This window comes from Ctenopharyngodon idella, chromosome 11 (genome assembly GCF_019924925.1).
Source record: "Ctenopharyngodon idella isolate HZGC_01 chromosome 11, HZGC01, whole genome shotgun sequence".
Taxonomy (NCBI): Eukaryota; Metazoa; Chordata; class Actinopteri; order Cypriniformes; family Xenocyprididae; genus Ctenopharyngodon; species Ctenopharyngodon idella.
The window spans coordinates 15,008,052-15,031,770 of record NC_067230.1 but is presented as its reverse complement, the minus strand read 5'-3'; the positions used below and the strand labels follow the sequence as shown (position 1 = coordinate 15,031,770).

Genomic DNA, 23,719 nt, shown 5'->3' with positions numbered 1-23,719 from the left:
ATTCTTACTCTCTTAATCCGTCTCTTACTTGAAAAGGGAGTTAAGGTTTTACGTGAGATTGGTGTTTGTGTGTGGCACAGTGGTTTTGGGTCAGTTAAGGCTGTGCGCGGAGACTCCAATGTATCCTATCTAGCAATGATACAGTATGTTATTGGAAGGGTTAGTTCACCCAAATACTATCAAGATCCAAAAAAGCACTATAAAAGTGGTCAGCATGTCCATGTGAACAAGCCATACAATAGCTGTATGTGAACAGACCAAAGTTTAAGCCACTATTGTTTAAAAGTCTCTGCTGATAGAAAATATCACTTTGGGCATTTTGCTAAATATCTCCATTTCAGTTCCATTAACGAGTTTGGAAGGAGTGTGAGTAGATGATTTCATTCATTTCTCCACCCTTTAATAGTCTGTAGGACATCTGAAATAAAAGAAAGAAAAACAGAAAAACATTCACTCAATTGATCAGGGTCAAACCTCTTTTTTATCTGAATAGCAGCATGTTTTACTGCTAAGTACTGAGTGTGAGAGGTTAAGAGTGAAGAAAGGGAGGGGCAGAGGAAATGAGAGGAAAACAGAAATAGAGTACAAGAGGAAAAAGAGAGCACTGACGTCTATGAGAAAAAGAGCATCGGCCAGCCACAATCCGCTCATGCTGTTCAGGGGGAAACGTATTTAAATGTGACATGATGTTTAGGGTAAATGAGGTGACCTTAACCCCGTGGGTCAGAGCCTGCTGTGTGTGCGTGTGTGCTTTTGAAGCGGGGGTGGGGTCCTGATAACCCATCCCCCGTGCTGTGATTGACAGCTCTTGTTTTTGTGAGTTTTTTCCCAGGGATCGGAGCATCCCAAAGCTCTTAAAACACTTAACACAACACAGATGCTGCTGGATTTGTGTGACATGCTCTTCATTGATATTTCCCATCACTTTCCATTTCAATAACTGAAGTTCTTGCTTCGGCTGCTTTGTATGACGTGTGTGAATTAGTTATAAATAACTAATAAATAGTATGTCGAAATTTGTAGGTGGTGGATCCAAAATGGTCAATATTCATATTCATGCATTTTATTCATATTTCATGTTAATCATTTATGGCTTATGATTTATCAGTATTACTTTTGATTTCATATATTCATGTACTCCTACTCCATATATTAATCCTCATCATATTTTCAAGTATTTACTCTTTAATGTACTCCTTTATGGTTATTCTTCTTGTGTCTTTAAGAGTATGCTTGCTATATTGTTCTTCAAGTGTTCGAGTGTGACAGGTCATGTTGACACGTTTGTGGTTAGATATTGGACACCTGCCAAGTACTGCAGAAGTGTTGATGTTTTCAGAATTAGTTGCTCATTTGAACCTGACGTCCCTTTGTATGACAATATGTCTGTTTCCATTTCTTCAGACATGAGATAATGGAAGATCTGCAATATTCTCTTAAGGGTGACAAAACAACACCTTTTGTATCTATTTTCATCTATCTTTGACATTTGACCAGTCACTCTGACCTAGCCGTTACACCAACTATGACAAAATGGATAAGTCTGACCTTTTCTTATTAGACCAAAACATAAGTTTGAGTGGGATGTAAGTTTTTCTATGCTTATGGAATAAAACGGACTGGGTTTTTGATAGTTCAGCTTTTTCTTTGCTCTTTTTGCTTCTGCTTCTTCTCTTCTACCTCTCATCTCATTCTGCAAATGTCTTAATTTTGTTCCTTCTTTCTCTATATTCTGATCTTCATCTGTTAGATACAATAGTCTAGATTTTATTATTAACTATTAATTACTTAATTAATTTGTTTGTCTCTATAATTTTTAATTAATAAATTTGTTATTCCTTTTATCTCTGACATAATCACTGCTGGACTGCCTGGATCTCACTGCCTCAAGTTTTTGCATCAGTATGTTTATGTTAAAATATGGGTAACAATTCATTTCAGTGGACCATTTTAGACATTTTACTAACTATAAGTAACTTTGCAACATGTCAGCTAACTCTAGTTAAATTATTTGTAGACTGCCTGCTTAATATCTGCCCTTACGGAACAAAAATATATTGGAATATACTGCAAAATATAATGCTACATAATACATTTCCATATTTGGGAAACTGGTGCTTATATTTTTCAATATACTGCAATATATGCATTGACCATGTATGGCTAAATATTGATACATATAAAATATTTATAAATGAAGACAAAAATAGCATTACATTCATAAAGTTTTATCCTTTATTGTGTACATATATTGCACATACATATTCCCACATAAATGTGAATGTATTGTACACACATATAAGCACACATTCACGGAATGAGTTAGGATCAGTGGTTACAACAGACTTCCAGTTCCCAGCATGCTTTGCTTCTGACTGTTAAAGGAGAGTAAATGTTAAAATTAAGTGCTATTTCATGTGTTTTGCTCAATATTGATATAGGAGGAGATCTGTTAGTGTTTAAAGTTGTATTAGTTTGGAATTTTAAAAGGTTTTCTGGTATGTGTGAGTTTTTGGGAAGGAGTAGATCCTGTGGTTAGGTTTATGATTGGCCATCATTAAGACTATAATAACTTTATTTAAAAAGTAACGGCTGTGCACGCTATAGCACAGTGATAATCTCTTTGGTAGAAACTTTAGTACATGCAGGTGTGCTTTTGTTAACTAACTTGAAAATATGAAACATTTAAAATGTAAATTATTATAAAATATAATAAGTGTGTTACAAAATATATTTTACCCTATATGTGTTTATACTGCATAAGTAAATATATCTGCAATATATTACGCATGCAGTACCATATCTGATCACATATAAATCTATATATTATGAAGTATATTACTGAATATAAAATTACATACATTATGATATATTAATAAATATATTATCACATATTTTTCAATATTTGAAATTATGTATTATTCAATATATACTCAAATATACTGTTAAATCATGTAATATATTGATCATTCATATATAGGGAAATATATTTTCTTTCCATAAGGGTGCTTAACACTTTATTTTGATGCTCCCTAACAGACATTCTACTGACTATAAATATCATTGCAAGTACGTGAACGTATTCTACTAACCCAAACCCTAACAGCCTACTACAGTCTACTAACGCTCTAATGAGAGTTGGTTGACATGTAGTTGCAAAGTTACTTATAGTTAGAAGAACGTCTAAAGTGGACCAAAGAAATAAAGTTAAGAAAACTCAATTCAGTACTCGCATTCTGTCCTGCAGACAACTTTTTGTGCTTGCGCTCCAAGACAGAATGGGATGCAAGCAATGTAGGAGTCTAGTTTTGGTCTGGGTCTGTTTCTTGGAGTCTCTGGTCTTGACTTCTAGAGGGTTGTTAAGGTTGATTCTTACTGATCCCAAAGTCTCAATGAGATTATGGTCTGTACATACCTCATCAAATGTCTGTGATCACCACAAATCATCACAAATTTCTTTATAGTTGATTATATGATTATCTCATCATTCAGTATGACGTTTTTCACATCACTTCAGATCTGAGCAGTTTATCCAGCACAGAGCTATCAGAGACATAATCATTATCTTTATCCAAACGATCACTAAAACTCAGATCTTCCCCAGCAGGCGCGTTCAGGACAGAGTCTGCATTTAACGTGACCCCATGACCCCCTTTATTCACCAGCTCCTACAACAGAGAGCAAATCCTTTAACCCCGGGGGTGTGACTCTCAACCTTTGCCACAGCTGCAGTCAGCTGGCCCGGGCAGCACTGAAAGACGAGGATCAGTGAAAAGAGAAGACAAACGTGCGAGTCAGGCTCCTCTGACCTCTCTCTCTATTGTGTGTCCCTCCCTTCCCCCCGTTTCTACTGTGAGAGCGATCGTGAGGCCGAATCTTCACAGGAAGAGTGATCCGCTCTGGGAAAGGCACTCCACTTCTGGCATACACTGACCTATTTTCTGTGATCTCTGTTTTTCTGAGACTCACAAAGAAAAATGCTTTTAAATGAAAATGATTATGCAGCTGCTTTGATCGTAAAGAGGGAAAGGTCTCAGACGAGAGGGAGTCAGAGTTACAGCGTTTGCATAGCGATCTCTGTCAGTGCAATTGTGAATTGTAAGATGAACAAAGCTGACATAGTGTTTTCTAATGTGCATACACCTATTGTTAGAGTTGTTGTCTGCTTTTATACAGAAAACTAGCAGTTCGCAGAAGTTTTTAAACTGTCAAAAACTTTAATAAATATTCATTATAATATTGCACTTGCAATTTTTTATAGACATACAGTCGTACATCTAAAGAAATGCATAATACTGAATATAATACAAATATTTTAAACACATGATGATAGAGAGCTCAGTTATATCAGTGGCCTATAAAGATGGCCTGTCCTAATACCCACACTTGTCTTTGCACTTGACCACTTGTCTACTTACGTGACGTATTTCCCGTTTTTAGCTCAAGAGTTCAAGTGGGTGTGAAGACCGCAAGTGTGTGTAGAACTTTTGATTACCTGATGGGACACACTTACAGCATAGTGTTATAAAAATGCAAAGAGCTTTTTTGCGCATAATAAAATTGCACTTTTGTGGTGGTTCTAATTAAGTGATAAAAAGTTTTTAAAAAATGCACATACTCATCATGCACCGATAAAATGTGCAAGGCTTTACATTTTACCAAATTATGCATAATATCTAAGCAAAAGAATAACCTTTAAAGTGCACATCCTTGGCAACAATTTTAGTGTCAGTTTTATTTCTTTGGAGGTCAGTGGATTATATGCTCAGTAAGACAATCATTACCCAAAGTCTTACTCAAATTCCTCTTAGCATTAGCCTTCGTCAGTAAAATGACACTAAGAACTGTGCTGTGAGTCTTTCAGAGTATGGTCTCCTCTTTCCTCCACTCCATAGCTTCCAGTGTGGCACTTAGCTCAGCTTCCCTGGTAGCGTGACGTTCGTTCATGACTGCGATTTGCTTCTCCAGTCGCCACAGCTGCTCCTGGTGCTTCTTTCGAGAACTTCTGTAAGTGCTTAAGACTTTACTGTTGAAAAAAAATAAAAAAAAAATGTTTGTGATTGATCCTAGCATTCGCATACATGTGTGGTTGACATTTAGCTGAACACTTATCATTTTAAAGGATTAGTTCACTTTAAAATGAAAATTACCCCAAGCTTTACTCAACCTCAAGCCATGACTTTCTTCTTTCTGATGAACACAATCAGAGTTATATTAATAAATATCTTGATGCGTCCAAGGGGGGGGGGGGGGGTAATAAAGGCCTTCTGAATCGAAGCGATGCATTTGTGTAAGAAAAATATCCATATTTAACAAGTTATACAGTAAAAATGTCCCCTTGGAATTATAAGGTTCTATCTTACATTTTTTTCAAAATTGAGTTATTCACATATTCTGTGACAATTTATTTACATTATGTGATTTTTTTTATGTTGTGTACATTTTGGGACTTTTTATTTTGAAAACTAGGAATGCACCGATACCAAACTCATGTACGTAAAAATACCCCCGATACCTCACGTGACGGAAGTTTTCCGCGCACAGAGACACCGATGGCAGCAGCAGAAACAATATCAGCCTCAGGTGTGTGGAAATACTTCAAAATTAATGATGACAACACACACATTGCGAACTGCATGCTTTCAATCACAATTCGTTATAGATTAGTGAAGGCGGAATCGCGCTGAATGACAGACCAGAAGCGCGCGCTCTCTCTCTTTCTTACCCGCGCTCCCAGTTCTCTCAGACAGCGCGCGATCAGTTCTCCTTGCGCCTGAATGGTCAAAATCAAATGCACACATAGTTGTCAAAATGTCCATCGTGTGGAGTATCTCACGTAAATACAGTCGGTTATGGCTAAAGTGGACGTAAACATTTGGGTGAAAACAGGATATGTGTCAGTATCCATGGATTCGGTCTTAAAGGGACCGTAGCCTATATTTGTCATTAATGTTAATAAAACTACAAAATATGTTAAATAAATGTATACATGGTAAATAAACCTACTGTATCTGAAAAACAAGTTTATTTAATTTTTAATAGTATTTTGTTGTATTGTTTGTAAATTTCTTTTTATATAACTACAATTAGCCTATATATATTGGTAATTATGCCCTTTGAAGGTTATTGGACACTGTGAAATATTTGTTCTTTAAGTTTGTGACAAGCACATAAAAATTATTACTTTTTTCATTGGAGTAATAATAAAGAAAGCTGTCCTACATTCATTAGTCTCACTGTGTTGTGCTTGGAAAACTGCAACATCACCAAAAAAAAGAGAGAGAGAGAGAGAGAGAGAGAGAAATTAATAAATGTATAGGCATCGGTATCGGCGAGTACCAGAAAAAAGTATCGGTACTCGTACTCGGTCCTTAAAAAATGGTATCGGTGCATCCCTATAGAAAACAAAACGTTTCTATCTACAAAGTCCAATGGGATGCAAAAACTTTGAAGCTCAATATCTCAAAACTGCTCAGAATGCAGATAGAACCTTATAATTCCAAGGGGACAAAATATCTAGCTTCCGCCAGACCGCCTTCCGTATTCAACTTACGAAGAAAGTGTAATGCCTCTCGCAGTTCAAAACGCTTCCGTATTTAAATTACGGAAAAAGTGTAACTGATGCGTAACCCTGCTCAAGTAACCCTGTTTGATAGGGGTTGGAGCTGAACTCTGCAGGAAGGCAGCTCTCCAAGAACAGGGTTGGACACCTCTGCTCTAGGTATATTAGACCTTCTTGTTGTAAATTGTGTGATCATGTAACTATATTAGTTATTATGCTAATGATAGTGTTGTGATGTAAAGTTCATGTGGTTTTGGGTTACTTGTAGTAGCGGGAGAGACGTGCAATCTCTTCTCTGTTGATCGTCCTCTGAGTGGTGCTGTCTGTGAGCGCTGAGTCCAGTGACTCGCGTAAAGCCGCCACTCTCTTCCTCAGTGATTGCTCCCTGCAACAGGAAGTACAGCATCCACTAAGTATTATGTCTTCTTGTTCTTTTCATGAACTGTATGAGTTTTTGTGTGTTATGATGTTTTTTCCCACCTTTGCAATGCCGCTTGTAGTTCTCTTAGGATAGAGTGATTGCGAGGACCGGGAATTCCCTCTCCAGCTTCTATTTTTGCCAGATTTTCAGCAATTCTCTACAACCGAGACCAGGTATGTCACTTTTTCTCTTGTGTTATTTTTTTTTTTTACATTGAATTTCTAAGAGATGCAGCATCTGGTAGTTCAACACATGAAGTGGCAGTTAGCGAACCAGTCCATACAAATTCACCAACCTTCTATTGACAAATTAACTCTACAGATTCCTAATTGAAAGACCAACTGTAACATCAATATTTCAGTGGCAGAGGGGCTGAAGTGTTAAAGTGCCCCTATTATGCTCTTTTAAAGGTTCCTAATTTTGTTTTGAAGGTCTCCTACAATAGGTTTACATGTATCCAAGGTCAAAAAGCACTTTTTCTCATAATATACATTGCAGCAAAGAGTCTAATTATTACGCCAATAACCATATCTGAATTTCAGCTCCGAAGGTTTCCTCAGCACTTGATACACAGTGATATGAACATGAGTCCTCATCCTTTTGAAGGGCATACAAAGTGGATTTGCAGCGCTGAAAACAGCGTCTTCTCGAGATGTCAACAAAACAAACCAAACTCTTCCAGCCTCTTCTTTAAACATAAGCTGGTATTACCCAGAAGATATGGCATTTTGAGACCATGCAAATATAAACCAGAAGGGGGCCACCTTCCAGCAGAATTTAGCTCTAGCACTAATTAAACACACCTGGACAAGCTAATCGAGGTCTTCAGGATCATTAGAAACTTCCAGGCAGGAGTGCTGAAGCTAAACCCTGCAGGAAAGTGGCCCTCCAGGAGTAGGATTGGAAACCCCTGTCCTAAACAGTCAGGGGTGAAGATATCACATTGTACAGGCTAATAAGTTTTTAGGTCATTCGGATTATTACTCATATGAGGTCACACATTTCAAAGCACCTGCTGGGTGGCTCTTCTCTCGCCCAGCTCATCTCGCAGACTGTCCAGGATCAGAGCACCAGCAGAGTCTTGGGCACTCTGGACCATCAGCACCAGGTCCAAACACCGCCGCTCTTTTTCCAGGAGCCGGAGATTTCCACGCATCTCTGACATCTCCTCCTGTGTAAAATTAAATTAAGTTATGAGAAACTGCATTGCATCACATTCATAACATACTGTATATACACTGTTTAAAAAAATTAAAGGAACATTTTTTAAATCTGAGAATAGCATCAAGTCAGTTAAACTCCTGGGATATTGATCTGGTCAGTTTAGTAGCAGAGGGGTTGTTAATCAGTTCCAGCTGCTTTGGTGTTAATGAAATTAACAACAGGTGCACTAGATGGGCAACAATGAGACGACCCCCAAAACAGGAATGGTTTTACAGGTGGAGGCCACTGACATTTTTTCCCTACTCATCCTTCCTACTGTTTTTCACTAGTTTTGCATTTGGCTAGGGTCAGTGTCTCTACTGGTAGCATGAGGCGATACCTGGACCCTACAGAGGTTGCACAGGCAGTCCAGCTACTCCAGGATGGCACATCAATACGTGCCATTGCCAGAAGGTTTGCTGTGTCTCTCAGCACAGTCTCAAGAGCATGGAGGAGATTCCAGGAGACAGGCAGTTACTCTAGGAGAGCTGGACAGGGCCGTAGAAGGTCCTTAACCCATCAGCAGGACCGGTTTCTGCTCCTTTGTGCAAGGAGGAACAGGATGAGCACTGACAGAGCCCTACAAAATGACCTATAGCAGGTCACTGGTGTGAATGTCTCTGACCAAACAATCAGAAACAGACTTCATGAGGATGGCCTGAGGACCAGACGTCCTCTAGTGGGCCCTGTGCTCACTGCCCGACACCGTGGAGCTCGATTGGCATTTGCCATTGAACACCAGAATTGGTAGGTCCACCACTGCTGCCCTGTGCTTTTCACAGATGAGAGCAGGTTCACCCTGAACACGTGACAGACGTGAAAGGGTCTGGAGAAGCCGTGGAGAACGTTATGCTGCCTGTAACATCGTTCAGCATGACCAGTTCGGTGGTGGGTCAGTGATGATCTGGGGAGGCATATCCATGGAGGGACGCTCAGACCTCTACAGGCTAGACAATGGCACCCTGACTGCCATTAGGTATAAGGATGAAATCCTTGGACCCATTGTCAGACCCTACGCTGGTGCAGTGGGTCCTGGGTTCCTCCTGGTGCACAACAATGCCCGGCCTCATGCGGCGAGAGTATGCAGGCAGTTCCTGGAGGATGAAGGAATTGATACCATTGAATGACGCTCGCCTGACCTAAATCCAATAGAACACCTCTGGGACATTATGTTTCGGTCCATCCGACACCGCCAGGTTGCACCTCAGACTGTCCAGGAGCTCAGTGATGCCCTGGTCCAGATCTGGGAGGAAATACCCCAGGACACCATCCGTTGTCAGGGCATACAAACTACTGAGTACCATTTTGAGTTGCTGCAATTAAATTTCAGCAAAATGGACTAGCCTGCTGCATCATTTTTTCATTTTGATTTTCAGGGTGTCTTTGAATTCAGTCCTCTGTAGGTTGATAATTTTCATTTCCATCAAACAGTGTGGCATCCTTTTGTTCCTAACACATTACCCAGTCCATATCAGTATAGATATCCAGCATGATATTTTTCCCCATTGAGATCTGATGTGTTTTCAAAGTGTTCCTTTAATTTTTTTGAGCAGTGTATTAAGTATAAAACTTGTTCTGAATATAGAAAGTAGGGGTGAACTTTTCAAAATTGCCCACCCTGACTGTCACCAACTCATATAATAGAGCCGCTTTCTCCTCTTTGGTGTTTTTGGAAAGTGAACTGGTGCGACCTCTGACCCCTGCAAGCGTGCCAGTGTCGGGACTGATCTTTCCCTCTCCTGATTTGCCCCGCTGCGGGATACACATAGCGGCCCTGTCCTGCTTTAGCCTGGCGATCCTCTGGAGAATTACACCAGCCTTGCCCTTAAACTCCTGCTCCGACAAGCTGGAGTACACAGAAAAAGAGAGAGAGGCTTTTCAGATCTAAGATGACGTCTGTTTCATTATCAGACCAAAATAAGTGGATTGATTGAATTGGTTTGGGAAGGTAATTGCATTTTAAGCCATTGTAATTAATCTAATTAGGATTGAAAATTAGACTAGAGCTTTGGTGAGATACTTCCACTCAGATTTCCATTATTGAAAATAGTATGCCAAAGGTGCACAAATAGATTACCAAGATATTTATCAATGTATCACTGTAGAAACAGAGGGATAAAAATGGTTAACATTAATAAGATCCACATCTGAGTCCATACTTTGGTGACAAAATACAGCACCTTTCTGAAAGCTAAAACATAAAAAAGCCGGAACACACCAAGCCGACGGTCGGCCGTCGGGTAGTTTTTGTTCGTCGGCCGACTAAGTTTTCTCAGTGTGTTCCACACCGTCGGCTGAAGTTGGTCCTCGTCGGCTTTTTTTCGGCCAATTCGAAATGTTGAATCGGCGTCGGAGCTCGTCGGTCGGTCGGGCCATCTGATCATTCTGATTGGCCGTTTAGCTACTGCCACCTGCTGGTACGGAAATGCATTTCATCTTGCGCAGGCGCAGAATGACGTGCTACTTGGCCGTTGGGTGTCGAGCGTCAACAGCATCTCTGTACCTTACTTACCCCTAAGTTCATAGTATATTTCACTACTCTAAGGTAATGAAATGCACCTTTTAGGAGTTGATAAGGTACAAAGTTGTCCTTTTAAGCATACTGCCCCAGTGACAAGCTGTTGTACCCCTAAACGGTACACGTTTTGCACATCTTTTCTGACAGCGTATCATCGCATAACCTCAAATACACATCTAATGCACTACTTGAGGCCGTGTCTAAAGGTGCGGTCACATTACCATTCTTGACGAAATTTCGCAGGTGAAAGAAAGTGGGACCAGATGTGATAAATACAGAATAAAGATGCCAAAATAAACATCCAAAGCAATTCTACTAGTCAAACAAACCCTAAATAACTTTTTTCCAAGCCTTGGTTTGTTTTTTTTTTTTTTATTATTTTATAATATTGGACTGTAGTGCGATACAAACTGGTCAATGCAACCATGAGTACCTCGTCCATTGTGGATCTTTCATTTTGTTTTGCTGCTAAAATGTCGGCACCATCGCAAGTCCTTCAGGTGAAATTCTTCATTTTGTTGATTCCCATTGAAATTAATAAAATTTTGTCAAGCAACAGTAAATGTGACTGCACCTTAAAGGCACAATATGTAATTTTCACCGCTAGAAGTCGCTTATTAAAAACAAAGGCGTAGCTCGATGACGCCTTAATTTCGCGGAATCATGGGAGGTGTTGTCTTCACGTCTATAGGCGGTGGAAAAGAATCAGACGAGACTCGGGTTAAAATTGCCTATTTCTCTGGATTTAAACATTCTTTGGAACATTTGGCATAATGTAAGTACACAAGTCAACAAAATATATAACACTGTTCTTGTGGTTTTCGGATATTTTAATCCAAAAATCTTACATATTGTGCCTTTAAGAGATTGTAAATGATGCAACTACCTGTTTGGTCTAGTCTCAGTAGTGCCCTCTGGTGGACTGGAGGATGACTCGCCTTTGTCTGAGTTCTCCTCCGTTAACTTTGAGAGGTCAGGCTGGGGTGTGCTCATGTTTTCTGTAAGAAAAAAAAACACTGTATTTGTATGTGTGTCTGTGTGTGGTTGTATATTAATGTGTTTATGTGTCACATGAGCTGTAACTCAAAGAGTGTTCAGCACCTGCATACTGTTGTTTTCTGGCTTCGCACAGGGATAGTAGGTCACTGTAAGCCTCCTCACACTCCTCACTGTCAATCAAAGAGCCATTATCAGCATACCACCCTCACACACGCTCCCCATGCCAATCTTAGGGGCCAAAGGTCAAGGTTTACAATATTAAAAAGAGTCAAGGAAACAGTTTCAGGATCAGTTTTAGAAGCAATCGTGATATGTAAAAGTGACTAAGCCCTGATCCTGGATCAGTGGTAATGTTAGGCTCCTGCAGTGTGAGACAGAGGTGAAGACAGCAGCACACCAGTATGCCAGAGCCATGTGTAGAGCCGAGCTGTCTGCCTCCTGTCGGCTGAGATTCATGCTCAGCTGCTCTGATTCTCCTTTCCTCCTGACCAGTGCGGCATTCAGACGCTCATTCCGAGCTTTCAGTCGCTCCAGACACCTGCTCAAACAAAACACACCTGTCAGTTCCAGCATTTCGAACATTATCCAATAATTAGTGCCTCACTATTTTACCAACACCTTAACTCTAAGTATTAAGCTGGTATGTGGCAAGAAATTCTGTTTTCTAAATGCATCCATGTATGTTTATTTATTTATTTTTTTACCTTGTAATTCTTAATTAAAATGTCATAATGACGTTCATTCAGTTGACTGCAAGCTCGCATTCATGTTTTTTTCTATAATCCGTTTCACTTGGATGTACATCACAATGCATGTGTCTACTTCCATTTCATCACTACATTAAACACATATTTATGGTGAGAATATGAATCGAATCTCAAATTATTTATCTTGCTGAGAAAAGGTGTGCAAATTCTTTTGATTTTTTTTTTTTTTTAAACACAAGATTTTGGCTGGGCAGACAATAAAAAAGGCAAACAAATCCCATAGTCTAACAATAAAGGTGGGAATCAATCCCTGTGTAGCAACCAGAACAACATAAAGACTCGGGGTGGACTCTTTTGACTTTTGACAGTGAGAAATTACCCTAGCAACCATCCAGGACAGCCTAGCAACCACACAGCAACATGCTAAAATCACATAGAACACCTTAGTAATGGTTTTTGCAGAAATCCAGAACACACTAGCAACCACATAGCCTCTTCTTTACAATTTTCTAAGCGCAAAAATGATGACAAGCCATGGAGATAGAAAAGGCATATAAAAAGAAAAATGCATTTTATAGGACATTTATAATAATTAGAACAAAACAAGCTGAAAACAATTAAAAAATCTATCAAAATAAATGAATAAGTGTTATAAGATTTAGCAAAAACTATTGGCGAGATATGAGTAATACTCAAGCAACATGGAAAGCAAATAATTAAAAGACATCATTTTTCCAATTACAGACCAATTTCTCTGCTTTCCCAGTTTTCAAATATTTTAGAGAAATTTGTGAAAATTTTATAGATAAAAACAATTTATTGAGTGAACATCAGTATGGCTTTAGAGCAAAGAGGTCAACCTCAATGGCAGTGATGAAACTCCACCACAATGGAAAATAATGAATATACTGTAGGGGTGTTCCTAGTTTTAAAAAAAGCTTTTGACACTATTGATCACAGCATTATTAATGATGAAACTGGAGAGATATGGTGTAAGAGGAAAAGCCTTTTCTTGGTTAAGAAGTTACCTTGATGAAAGATATGAATTTGTACAAATAAATGATGTTAAATCTGATGTAATGAAAGTCACTTGTGGTGTTCCACAAGGTTCGGTGCTAGGCGCCAAATTTTTGTACTGTATATAAATGATATTTGTGAAGTGTCTAATGTATTAAAATTGTTCTGTTTGCTGATGATACAAATTTATGTTGTTTGGGGAAAAATTTAGAACAGCTTCTGAATACAGTGGAAATTGAATTGATAGTCTTAAAAAAGTGGTTTGATGATAATAGACTTTCATTGAATTTAAGTAAAACAAAGTTCCTAATATTTACTAATCAGCAAAGTAATAATAAAGCTAAAATTATGAGGAAAATAAAGTGTACGAAAATAAATTTCTGAGTGTTTTAATAGATCGTACATTATGCTGGAAACCACATATAAATAATGTAAAAACAAAAATGTCTAGATCCATTGCGATATTAAATAGAACAAAACATATTTTGAATGAAAACTCATATATATTGTATTGTTCACTCATAATTCCATACATTACTTACTGTGTGGAGGTCATACATATAAAACTAACATAAATCCAATATATGTTACAAAAGAGAGCAATAAAGATTGTAAAATGGGTTGACTATTACAAACCAACAAATATATTATTTATTAAATTACATGCTTTAAAATTTGTTGATTTAGTTGATTTTAACACTGCACAGATAATGTATAAAGTATATAATAATTTACTTACAAATTGTATTCAGAGGCTGTTTCGAAATAAGAGAAAATCAGCATAAACTAAGGGGAATGTTTAAAAAATAAGGGCAAGAACTAATATAAAAATAGATGTATATCTGTCAAAGGCATAAACTTATTGAATTATTGTAACAAAGGATTAAAAATGTGTAGCTCGCTAGGAAAATTCAAGAAAATGTTTAAAAATAAGGTGATAAATAATTTTATAAAACGGTTAGTTCCTGTCTTTGATTCTATTCACGATAAAACACAGCTATGACCGCTTCACCCAACGGTTCTGTGTATCACTACACAACACCCTTATCAACCACTCTTAGCAACGTAAACTGTTTATTCTCAATTGATATTGTTCATTGACGCTTACTGTATTATGTAGAAGAGTATTGTGAGAAAGAGATCGAGTTTATTACCTGCATTCAGATTTAGCATTTTCCTTCAGGTCAGTCCTATGTTCATAATAAAAAATCTGTTTAAATGTCCGATGTATTATCTTGTCCTTTTAACATTTAAGGGGTTTTCCCGTGACTGACAGCGCTAGTCAAAGCATTTGTCAGTTGCGTCTTGTTCCGTGTTCACAACAATTCAGTCTTTTCAATGTAAAAGTCTTCACTACTGACTGACACACTCATACAGACAGTCTTTGCTGCCATCTAATGGCGTAATAATGTAACTTCTGTTGCTGTTCACGGTCAGGGACTATTTTTTCCGGCGGAAGGAAGGCTTTAGTGAAAGTTTGCTTCATGAAAGTTGCATTGATACATATTTTTGGCTTTAATATTTGTATTGTGTGGTAACCGTTTTATAAAAGCAATAAGGTACTCGAGGCTAGTGCTGTATCGTGAATAAGTCACGGCTGAAGGGGTTACTCCGCTTCGCGTCGTGCCTAACAACGCCCTTTAGCCGTGACTTATTCACGATACAGCACAGCCTCGAGTACCTTATTGCTTACATATAACTCAATATGTGTATGTAATACATATGTGTATAATATTTAAACTGTTGTATTAATGTCTGGAATGTGTACCTTTGTTGCTATGTATGTACATTTTGGAAAATGTCTATGTAACTGTTTTTGTTTATTTTGTATGAATCGAATCCAGTGAAAAGAGTGACGCTTAGATAAATACACTATATTGCCAAAAGTATTGGGACACCCCTCCAAATCATTGAATTCAGGTGTTACAATCACTTCCATGGCCACAGGTGTATAAAATTAAGCACCTAGGCATGCAGACTGCTTCTACAAACATTTGTGAAAGAATGGGTCGCTCTCAGGAGCTCAGTGAATTCAAGCGTGGTACCGTGATAGGTTTCCACCTGTGCAATAAGTCCATTCGTGAAATTTCCAGAGACCAGAGAGAGAAGGGAATGGAATCAAGAGGTCAGCTATTAATCTCTCACCTCTGCTGCTTTTCGATCTCAGCCTGAAGCACAGAGTCAACGGTGCAGGGAGATGAAGGGGAATCCGGCCTGGAGCCAGGTAGTTTGCGGGACAGCAGAGGGGATCCAGGATATGGAGGAGAGGAAAAGCAAGGGCTCGAAGTTCGACTAGAGGACAATGATGGACTAACAGGAGGAGAACGACTCACTCCGAACAGCCACTTCCTCTTCAGGTCCACTAACTGCCAAAAGATGAGTTCAGCAACACAAGTTAGAAAATTATAATTAAATGACTGAATGCGTAATGAACATTATTTCATCAAATTACCCAGTTTAAGACTTTTTAACTTATTTTTATAATATTACTTTGAGGTGTGTTACTGATATACAGTATCAATATAATTTAAAATAATGTTTCAGCCGCATATGAACTTTCAATATTGAAATATATTTTAATATAATTGTATATGAAATCATATATTTTTAATATATTCACTATATGTCTATTAATGGTATTGCTCTCAAATGTAAAAATTAATGATTGATTTAGGAATATCCCAATCAACCTTTTCCTGTAGCCACTTTTTCTCGTCCTCAAGATCCATCAGCATTCCTTCAGCATCTATAAGCTCTTCCTGACGGCTCTTCAAGGAGGTGTTGAGGTCTTGGTTGTGTTTGTACAGTGAGAGAACATCCCGCTGATACTGACGTCTCTCATCAGGGGGCAGAGCAGAGGGGTATGAGATCCCCAAATCACTCTCCATCTCCTCCAGCACCTGGGACAGATTACAAAGATCAGAGCTGGAGGAAGTTCAGATGCAGTACAGTACTTACAGTATCTTACAGCGGGAGGCTAGATGAGCACCTGTGTGGCCTGAACCCAGCTCTCCCGGGCTGCAGAGAGATGTTTGGCCTGGATTGTCTCAGCATTCTGAGTTTGCAGCCTGAGCATCTTCCTCCCCTGACCGCTAGAGGTCTCAAGAGCAGAGAGAACCTGCTGCAGCTCGACCCAAAGCTCACTGCTGCCCCCTGCGGGAAAACTGTGATTTCGTTTTTTGTTTTTTTCTTTTATGTAAATTTCCAAATTATAGCTATATCCAAATTATTTAGACACAGTTAATAAATCAAATACAAAGATTCATATATATACGTGTGTGTGTGTGTGTGTGTATATATATATATATGTGTGTATATATATATATATATATATATATATATATATATATAATATGAATATTATTTTATCAAATTACCCAGTTGAAGACTTTTTAACTTATTAGTAATTATAATATTACTTTGAGGTGTGTTACTGATATACAGTATCAATATAATTTAAAATAATGTTTCAGTCGCATATGAACTTTCAATATTGAAATTTATTTTAATATAATTGTATATGAAATCATACTCTAATATATTTTTAATATATTCACTGTATGTCTATATATATATATATACACTAAAAAAAGAAAACAGAGAAAAAACACTAGTAATGTTGACATTTATTATTATTAATAACATTCATATTCTCATTAATAATAATTATTATTGTTAGTAGTCAAATTCCTAAATGTTTTTGATTATTTTTATTTTATTATTAAAATAATAAATAAAATTGTCATTATTATTCTTAACTTTATTCTTCAGAAAGTTATTATTATTGTATAATTTATATTATTTTTAATACAATAACATTATGAATAAAATTCAATACGTTTTTGATTTTTAGTGTTATTTTCTTTTGATTTTTGTAAAAATTAATTTGGATGAAGTTGTGAGGAAAAATGTAGCAAATTATGTTGAAGTAGTTTGACAATCATACTCATAATAAATTTTATTATTAATTATTATTATTATTATTAATCATAATAATACACTTTTAGATGTTTGCACTTTGTTACAAACACAATTCATAGATTTTTATAGTATTAGTTTTTCTCCCAAATTTATCCATATTCATTCTTACAAAAAAAATAAAAAGAATGAAAATGTGGCAAAATACCACTAATTGTTTTGAACATTAATAATTATTATGAGTCAAATTCCTAGAATTCTTTATAATCATTATTTTTATTAAAATTATTCTAATTAAAACAACAAAAGTATGTATGTATGTATTATTATTATTGGTAATGATAACTTTTTAGTTGATTATGAAACTCATAGGTTACTTTTATTTTTTATTTTTTTACTTTTTACCTTAAGTTTTTGATTTTTATTTTTCCTCCCAACTACAAAAATTCATACAAATTCTCAGGAGTCTTGATTTAGAAAAACGTACTTGCGTGCAGAAACGTTAAAGTTAAAGTTTAATAAGTAGTTTTGGATTTGGAAACAAAAGTCTGGCAGGACAAATAGTGCAGTAAATAGCAGGCTGTCTGTTCTGACACAGCATTTACTGTGATTGACGACGAGGCATTGTATAAACAGAACGTGCCTTCTGAGTCTTTCTTGGTCTTGGGCTCCACAGATGCCGTGCCAGCGTCCACCACCGTGAGGCTGCGGGCCGGAGATCTCAAGCCCTGCTGCGGGACGCACCCACTGACCCGCACTTGACCCTCAGACGTTTTCATCTCTCTGTGAGAACACAGACCTTTTCACATAGTGTACTTGTTAGAGCAAAAATACATAGTTTGCAATTGTTTGAGACAGGTATTACCGTGGTATTTGTAGGGAGTCCATCTTCCTGTTGAGCTCAGAAATGATCTGCAGTAAAGTGCTCACCTCCGTCTCACACTGCGCCAGTTCCGAGTCCGCTGACACCAGACTGTCCGATCTCTGCTGGAACGTGTCACTTATGTGAAATAATGTGCAAAACCAGTCTTTACTTCAGATCAGAATTGAGCTAGGTTGGGTTAGGCGGGATGAAACTATCCAGTGGCCCAAAATAAGTGTTTAAACACTCTCATTCAAAAGAATCCAAGTAGCATCTGCAAACAAACAATGCTAGAGCTTTCTCAGAAGTAAATTCAATGACATTTAAAGGGGACCTATTATGCCACTTTTCACAAGATGTAAAATAAGTCTCAGGTGTCCCCAGAATGTGTCTAAAAATGAATGTGTCTATAGCCTGTTAAATTTGCCCCATTTGGGTGTGAGCAAAAACACGCCGTTTTTGTGTGTGTCCCTTTAAATGCAAATGAGCTGCTGCTCCCGGCCCCCTTTCCACAAGAGGGCGGAGCTTCAACAGCTCGTGCTTCGGTCGCTCAACAACAACAAAGCTGGAGAATCTCACGCAGCCAAAATGATGACGGTGTTCAGCCTTACATTGTTCAAACCGGAGTCGACACTGATGGAGAGACTCAGGATGAAGTTACAACTTTTAGACGTTTCTGAACGGTTAGTGGATAAATTTATGTAGTTGCTGTGGAGTTGATTCAACTCATCCACTAGCATGTGCCGTCATGTTAATCTTTTGTGCAAAACCCATATGGATGCCCACTACACATAGCGTACCTGTTTGCCACACAGAGCCATACACACCAGGCTAATGTTTATGATTGCAATCAAATACTGTGAATGGTTTAATATTTTTTTCAAAATATCACTCTTTTTTTTTTTTAGCAATCCTTTTCTAAGCTAACGAGACTCTAAATAGTGTTCAGTGCTCGTCTGTGCAGCCAACGACAGAACAGTTAGCATGCTTTGCTCAAACTTTTCACATGCGTTAGAACTGGTACTGTTGTCATTTGCGAAAACAAAATGGCGCCGTGGGTGGAAATGTGCAGATTAAAGGGCAGTAATATTATAATAAGATCCCCTTTCTACGTCACAAGGGGAGCGAAATCTGAGCGGCTCGTTTTTTCACATGCTTGCAGAGAATCGCTTACCAAAACAAAGTTACTGGGTTGTCCTTTTTCATGTTTTCTGGGTTGCACCGGGGACCTGATTATAGCACTTAAACATGATACGTCCCCTTTAAAAGTGATTACTGTATCACAGGATTAGTTCACTGTGAATGTTCCACTAACATTTGACAGCCAGAAAGAATCCAAATAGTTTAATTTTGAACAAAATATCTGTTGTTTTTCTTCATACATCAAAACAAACTCATGAAGATGCCATATTAAACAATATGGGTGTTGTTGTTTTCTGCACCCTTTTGTTCTGAGGGGAGGAACAGGAGGAAACAGGCACATCCTGTAACTGCACTTCCTGCTGCTGAGTTATGGTGCTTAACGTGAAAAAAGAAACTCTCAAACTGTTGTTCTCAGTATTCAGATATAAATATGATTTAACTATATGTTTTCAGGACCTCGCTTGCTGTAGATGTATCTGCCAAAGCATTGAGTTTGGTTTGAAACTGGTGACTATTCTAAACTCCCTTGCAGCACTATTATAAATGACATTTCATGATTTAAACCCTCTTGATATATGCTGAAAATATGCAATATGATCGTTATTCAAAAAAAAAAAAAATGCTGGTTTACACTTTACAAAGTTGCAATACATGTTTAAAATTGGGTCAGATTGAGGGTAAATCGCATCACCGTCCCATAAACTCACCTCTGTCATTTGTCTGATCTTGGTTCAGGTCCTGTCCTTAGGTAATGTCCTGAATGAAAGTGCTTTTAAAGAGTGATCCAGTGTGCTGCTGAGTTTCTCGTTGAGCATGTGAAGGCAGCGCTGTGAGCTTCAGCACATCCTGACCAAACTCTCTTCTTCTCCACTTTACTGGGCTAAAAACCTGCTCTCTGCTGAACACATCTCTTGATTGTCGTCTCCACCCACTGTCTTTTTAGATCTTTTCCTGTTTGGTTTATTTTTGACTCTCTGTCTCTATAGAAGATTATCTGATCAATCTAATTGTTTATAAATAAAGTATTTAGAAATCCTTTCCTTAATGATTCTCTAGTATTCTTAAGGAAAACAGAAGTCTAAAATAAGCTGTATGCAAAATTATTTAGCCCTTCCTTTGGAGAACCAATTGTTGAAAATTGAAACAATTATTCAGGATAAACCCTCACAGGGATTATTATTCAAATAGTGAATCCGAAGCTGTAAAAATAAAGACTAAACTTGGAACTTTATATAAAAAAACAGTAACACTTTACAATGAGCTTCATTTGTTAACATTAGTTGATAACTAACATGAACTATCCACGAGCAATACATTTGGTAATGTATTTATTATATTTGTTAACATTAGTTACACTCTAAAAAATCTTGGGTTATTTTTTCTACCCAAGTCATGGGTTGAGCCTTTTGGGTCTTTTTTTCTTATTTTCCCAGTGTTTGGGTAGTTTTTGTGTTACCCAGATCCTGGGTCAGACGTAACAACCCAGTGTTTTGGTAGTTTTTGTGTTACCCAGCTCCTGGGTCAGACGTAATAACCCAGTGTTTGGGTAGTGTTTGTGTTACCCAGATCCTGGGTCAGACGTAATAACCCAGTGTTTTGGTAGTTTTTGTGTTACCCAGATCCTGGGTCAGACGTAATAACCCAGTGTTTTGGTAGTTTTTGTGTTACCCAGATCCTGGGTCAGACGTAATAACCCAGTGTTTGTGTTACCCAGATCCTGGGTCAGACGTAACAACCCAGTGTTTTGGTAGTTTTTGTGTTACCCAGCTCCTGGGTCAGACGTAATAACCCAGTGTTTGGGTAGTGTTTGTGTTACCCAGATCCTGGGTCAGACGTAATAACCCAGTGTTTTGGTAGTTTTTGTGTTACCCAGATCCTGGGTCAGACGTAATAACCCAGTGTTTTGGTAGTTTTTGTGTTACCCAGATCCTGGGTCAGACGTAATAACCCAGTGTTTGTGTTACCCAGATCCTGGGTCAGACGTAACAACCCAGTGTTTGGGTAGTTTTTGTGTTACCCAGATCCTGGGTCAGACGTAACAACCCAGTGTTTGGGTAGTTTTTGTGTTACCCAGATCCTGGGTCAGACGTAACAACCCAGTGTTTGTGTTACCCAGATCCTGGGTCAGACGTAATAACCCAGTGTTTGGGTAGTGTTTGTGTTACCCAGATCCTGGGTCAGACGTAACAACCCAGTGTTTGTGTTACCCAGATCCTGGGTCAGACGTAATAACCCAGTGTTTGGGTAGTGTTTGTGTTACCCAGATCCTGGGTCAGACGTAACAACCCAGTGTTTGTGTTACCCAGATCCTGGGTCAGACGTAATAACCCAGTGTTTGGGTAGTGTTTGTGTTACCCAGATCCTGGGTCAGACGTAATAACCCAGTGTTTGTGTTACCCAGATCCTGGGTCAGACGTAATAACCCAGTGTTTGGGTAGTTTTTGTGTTACCCAGCTACTGGGTCAGACGTAATAACCCAGTGTTTGTGTTACCCAGATCCTGGGTCAGACGTAACAATCCACTGTTTGGTAGTTTTTGTGTTAGCCAGATCCTGGGTCAGACGTAACAACCCAGTGTTTGGGTAGTTTTTGTGTTACCCAGATCCTGGGTCAGACGTAACAACCCAGTGTTTGGGTAGTTTTTGTGTTACCCAGATCCTGGGTCAGACGTAACAACCCAGTGTTTGGGTAGTTTTTGTGTTATCCAGATCCTGGGTCAGACGTAACAACCCAGTGTTTGGGTAGTTTTTGTGTTACCCAGATCCTGGGTCAGATGTAACAATCCACTGTTTGGGTAGTTTTTGTGTTATCCAGATCCTGGGTCAGACGTAACAACCCAGTGTTTGGGTAGTTTTTGTGTTACCCAGATCCTGGGTCAGACGTAACAACCCAGTGTTTGGGTAGTTTTTGTGTTACCCAGATCCTGGGTCAGACGTAACAACCCAGTGTTTGGGTAGTTTTTGTGTTACCCAGATCCTGGGTCACACGTAACAACCCAGTGTTTGGGTAGTTTTTGTGTTACCCAGATCCTGGGTCAGACGTAACAACCCAGTGTTTGGGTAGTTTTTGTGTTACCCAGATCCTGGGTCAGACGTAACAACCCAGTGTTTGGGTAGTTTTTGTGTTAGCCAGATCCTGGGTCAGACGTAATAACCCAGTGTTTGGGTAGTTTTTGTGTTACCCAGATCCTGGGTCAGATGTAACAATCCACTGTTTGGGTAGTTTTTGTGTTACCCAGATCCTGGGTCAGACGTAACAACCCAGTGTTTGTGTTACCCAGATCCTGGGTCAGATGTAACCCAGGGGTTGAGTTATTTATTGCGGTCTTTTTGCGCCCTCTTCAGGAGAGAGCAGTGCAGCTCCATCAAATTGGTGCATGTCTATCCCTGTGATCAAAGCTGAATTTTCAGCATCATTACTCCAGTCTTCAGTGTCACATGATCCTTCAGAAATCATTCTAATATGATGATTTGATACTCAGTTATCAATGTTGGAAACAGTTGTGCTGCTTAATATTTTTTATAACCTGTGAAATTTTTTTTTCAGGATTCTTTGATGAATAAAAATTTAAAGAACAGCATTTATTTAAAATAGAAATCTTTTGTAACAATATACACTACCGGTCAAAATTTTGGGGTCAGTAATTTTTTCTTTTCTTTTTTTTTTTTTGAAAGAAATTATTACTTTTATTCAGCAAGGATGTGTGAAATTGATAAAAAGTGATATTAAAGTGATATTGTTAGAAAAGATTTCTATTTTGAATAAATTCTGTTCTTTTTAACTTTTTATTCATCAATGAATCCTGAAAAAAGTATCAGAGGTTCCAAAAAAATATAAAGCAGCACAACTGTTTCCAACATTGATAATAACTGAGTATCAAATCAGCATATTAGAATGATTTCTGAACGATCATGTGACACTGAAATAAATAACACATAACAATTGCTGCAATAAAAATATTTATTTTACATATTTACTAAATTAGAATTAATTGAATGCGAAAAATAAATTTCATGTTATAACCAAACAAAATGTTTATATTTATGTTTGTATGATACATTTTATATAAATATTATACATTTATATAAATTTCCCAAAATTTCCAATTAATTCCCATAAATTCCTGTTAAGTTTCCAAATTGGAATATTTCCAAAATTCACCAGGTTAAGTTCCCGTGGAAAGTTTCCGTAAATTTATACATATAATTTATATATTCCGTAAATACAAAAACAAGCATTTGAAGGAATTCTGATGCAAAAGCCTAATGTCCAGCATATATACTATACTAATATTAGATAGCTGTTGAATGCTTGAATCTGATTGGATGACGAACGTTATTTTCAGGGCTAAACTGGGCTGGCTAACAACG

At 37.9% G+C, this 23,719-nt stretch overlaps 1 protein-coding gene across 4 annotated transcripts; it reads right to left on the bottom strand.

The window, feature by feature from the left end:
• Nucleotides 1–2,221: 2,221 nt before the first annotated feature.
• Nucleotides 2,222–20,267, bottom strand: ushbp1 (Usher syndrome 1C binding protein 1). Of its 4 annotated transcripts, none has more exons than XM_051912664.1 (14): nucleotides 20,058–20,267; nucleotides 18,211–18,332; nucleotides 17,989–18,128; nucleotides 16,417–16,580; nucleotides 16,118–16,327; nucleotides 15,573–15,793; nucleotides 12,101–12,241; nucleotides 11,806–11,873; nucleotides 11,591–11,702; nucleotides 9,804–10,032; nucleotides 7,996–8,154; nucleotides 7,043–7,140; nucleotides 6,825–6,947; nucleotides 2,222–5,026 (listed from the first exon to the last, which is right to left on the bottom strand). In XM_051912664.1, the coding sequence occupies exons 1-14, from the start codon at nucleotides 20,064–20,066 to the stop codon at nucleotides 4,861–4,863; spliced, it is 1,962 nt and encodes a 653-aa protein (XP_051768624.1). In that variant the 5' UTR covers nucleotides 20,067–20,267; the 3' UTR covers nucleotides 2,222–4,860. The 4 variants fall into 4 exon arrangements, with proteins under 4 accessions (XP_051768624.1, XP_051768626.1, XP_051768628.1 ...); XM_051912666.1 differs by having other exon boundaries at nucleotides 18,211–18,329; XM_051912668.1 differs by having other exon boundaries at nucleotides 17,989–18,144; nucleotides 18,211–18,345; nucleotides 20,058–20,266.
• Between the last annotated feature and the right edge of the window lie 3,452 nt (nucleotides 20,268–23,719).

Coding starts and splice junctions, on each gene's coding strand:
- ushbp1 (XM_051912664.1), bottom strand. Junction 16,328..16,416: donor GCTGGGTTCAGGCCACACAG/GTGCTCATCTAG, acceptor AATCTGTCCCAG/GTGCTGGAGGAGATGGAGAG. Junction 5,027..6,824: donor CGTCTCTCCCGCTACTACAA/GTAACCCAAAAC, acceptor TTTTTTCAACAG/TAAAGTCTTAAGCACTTACA.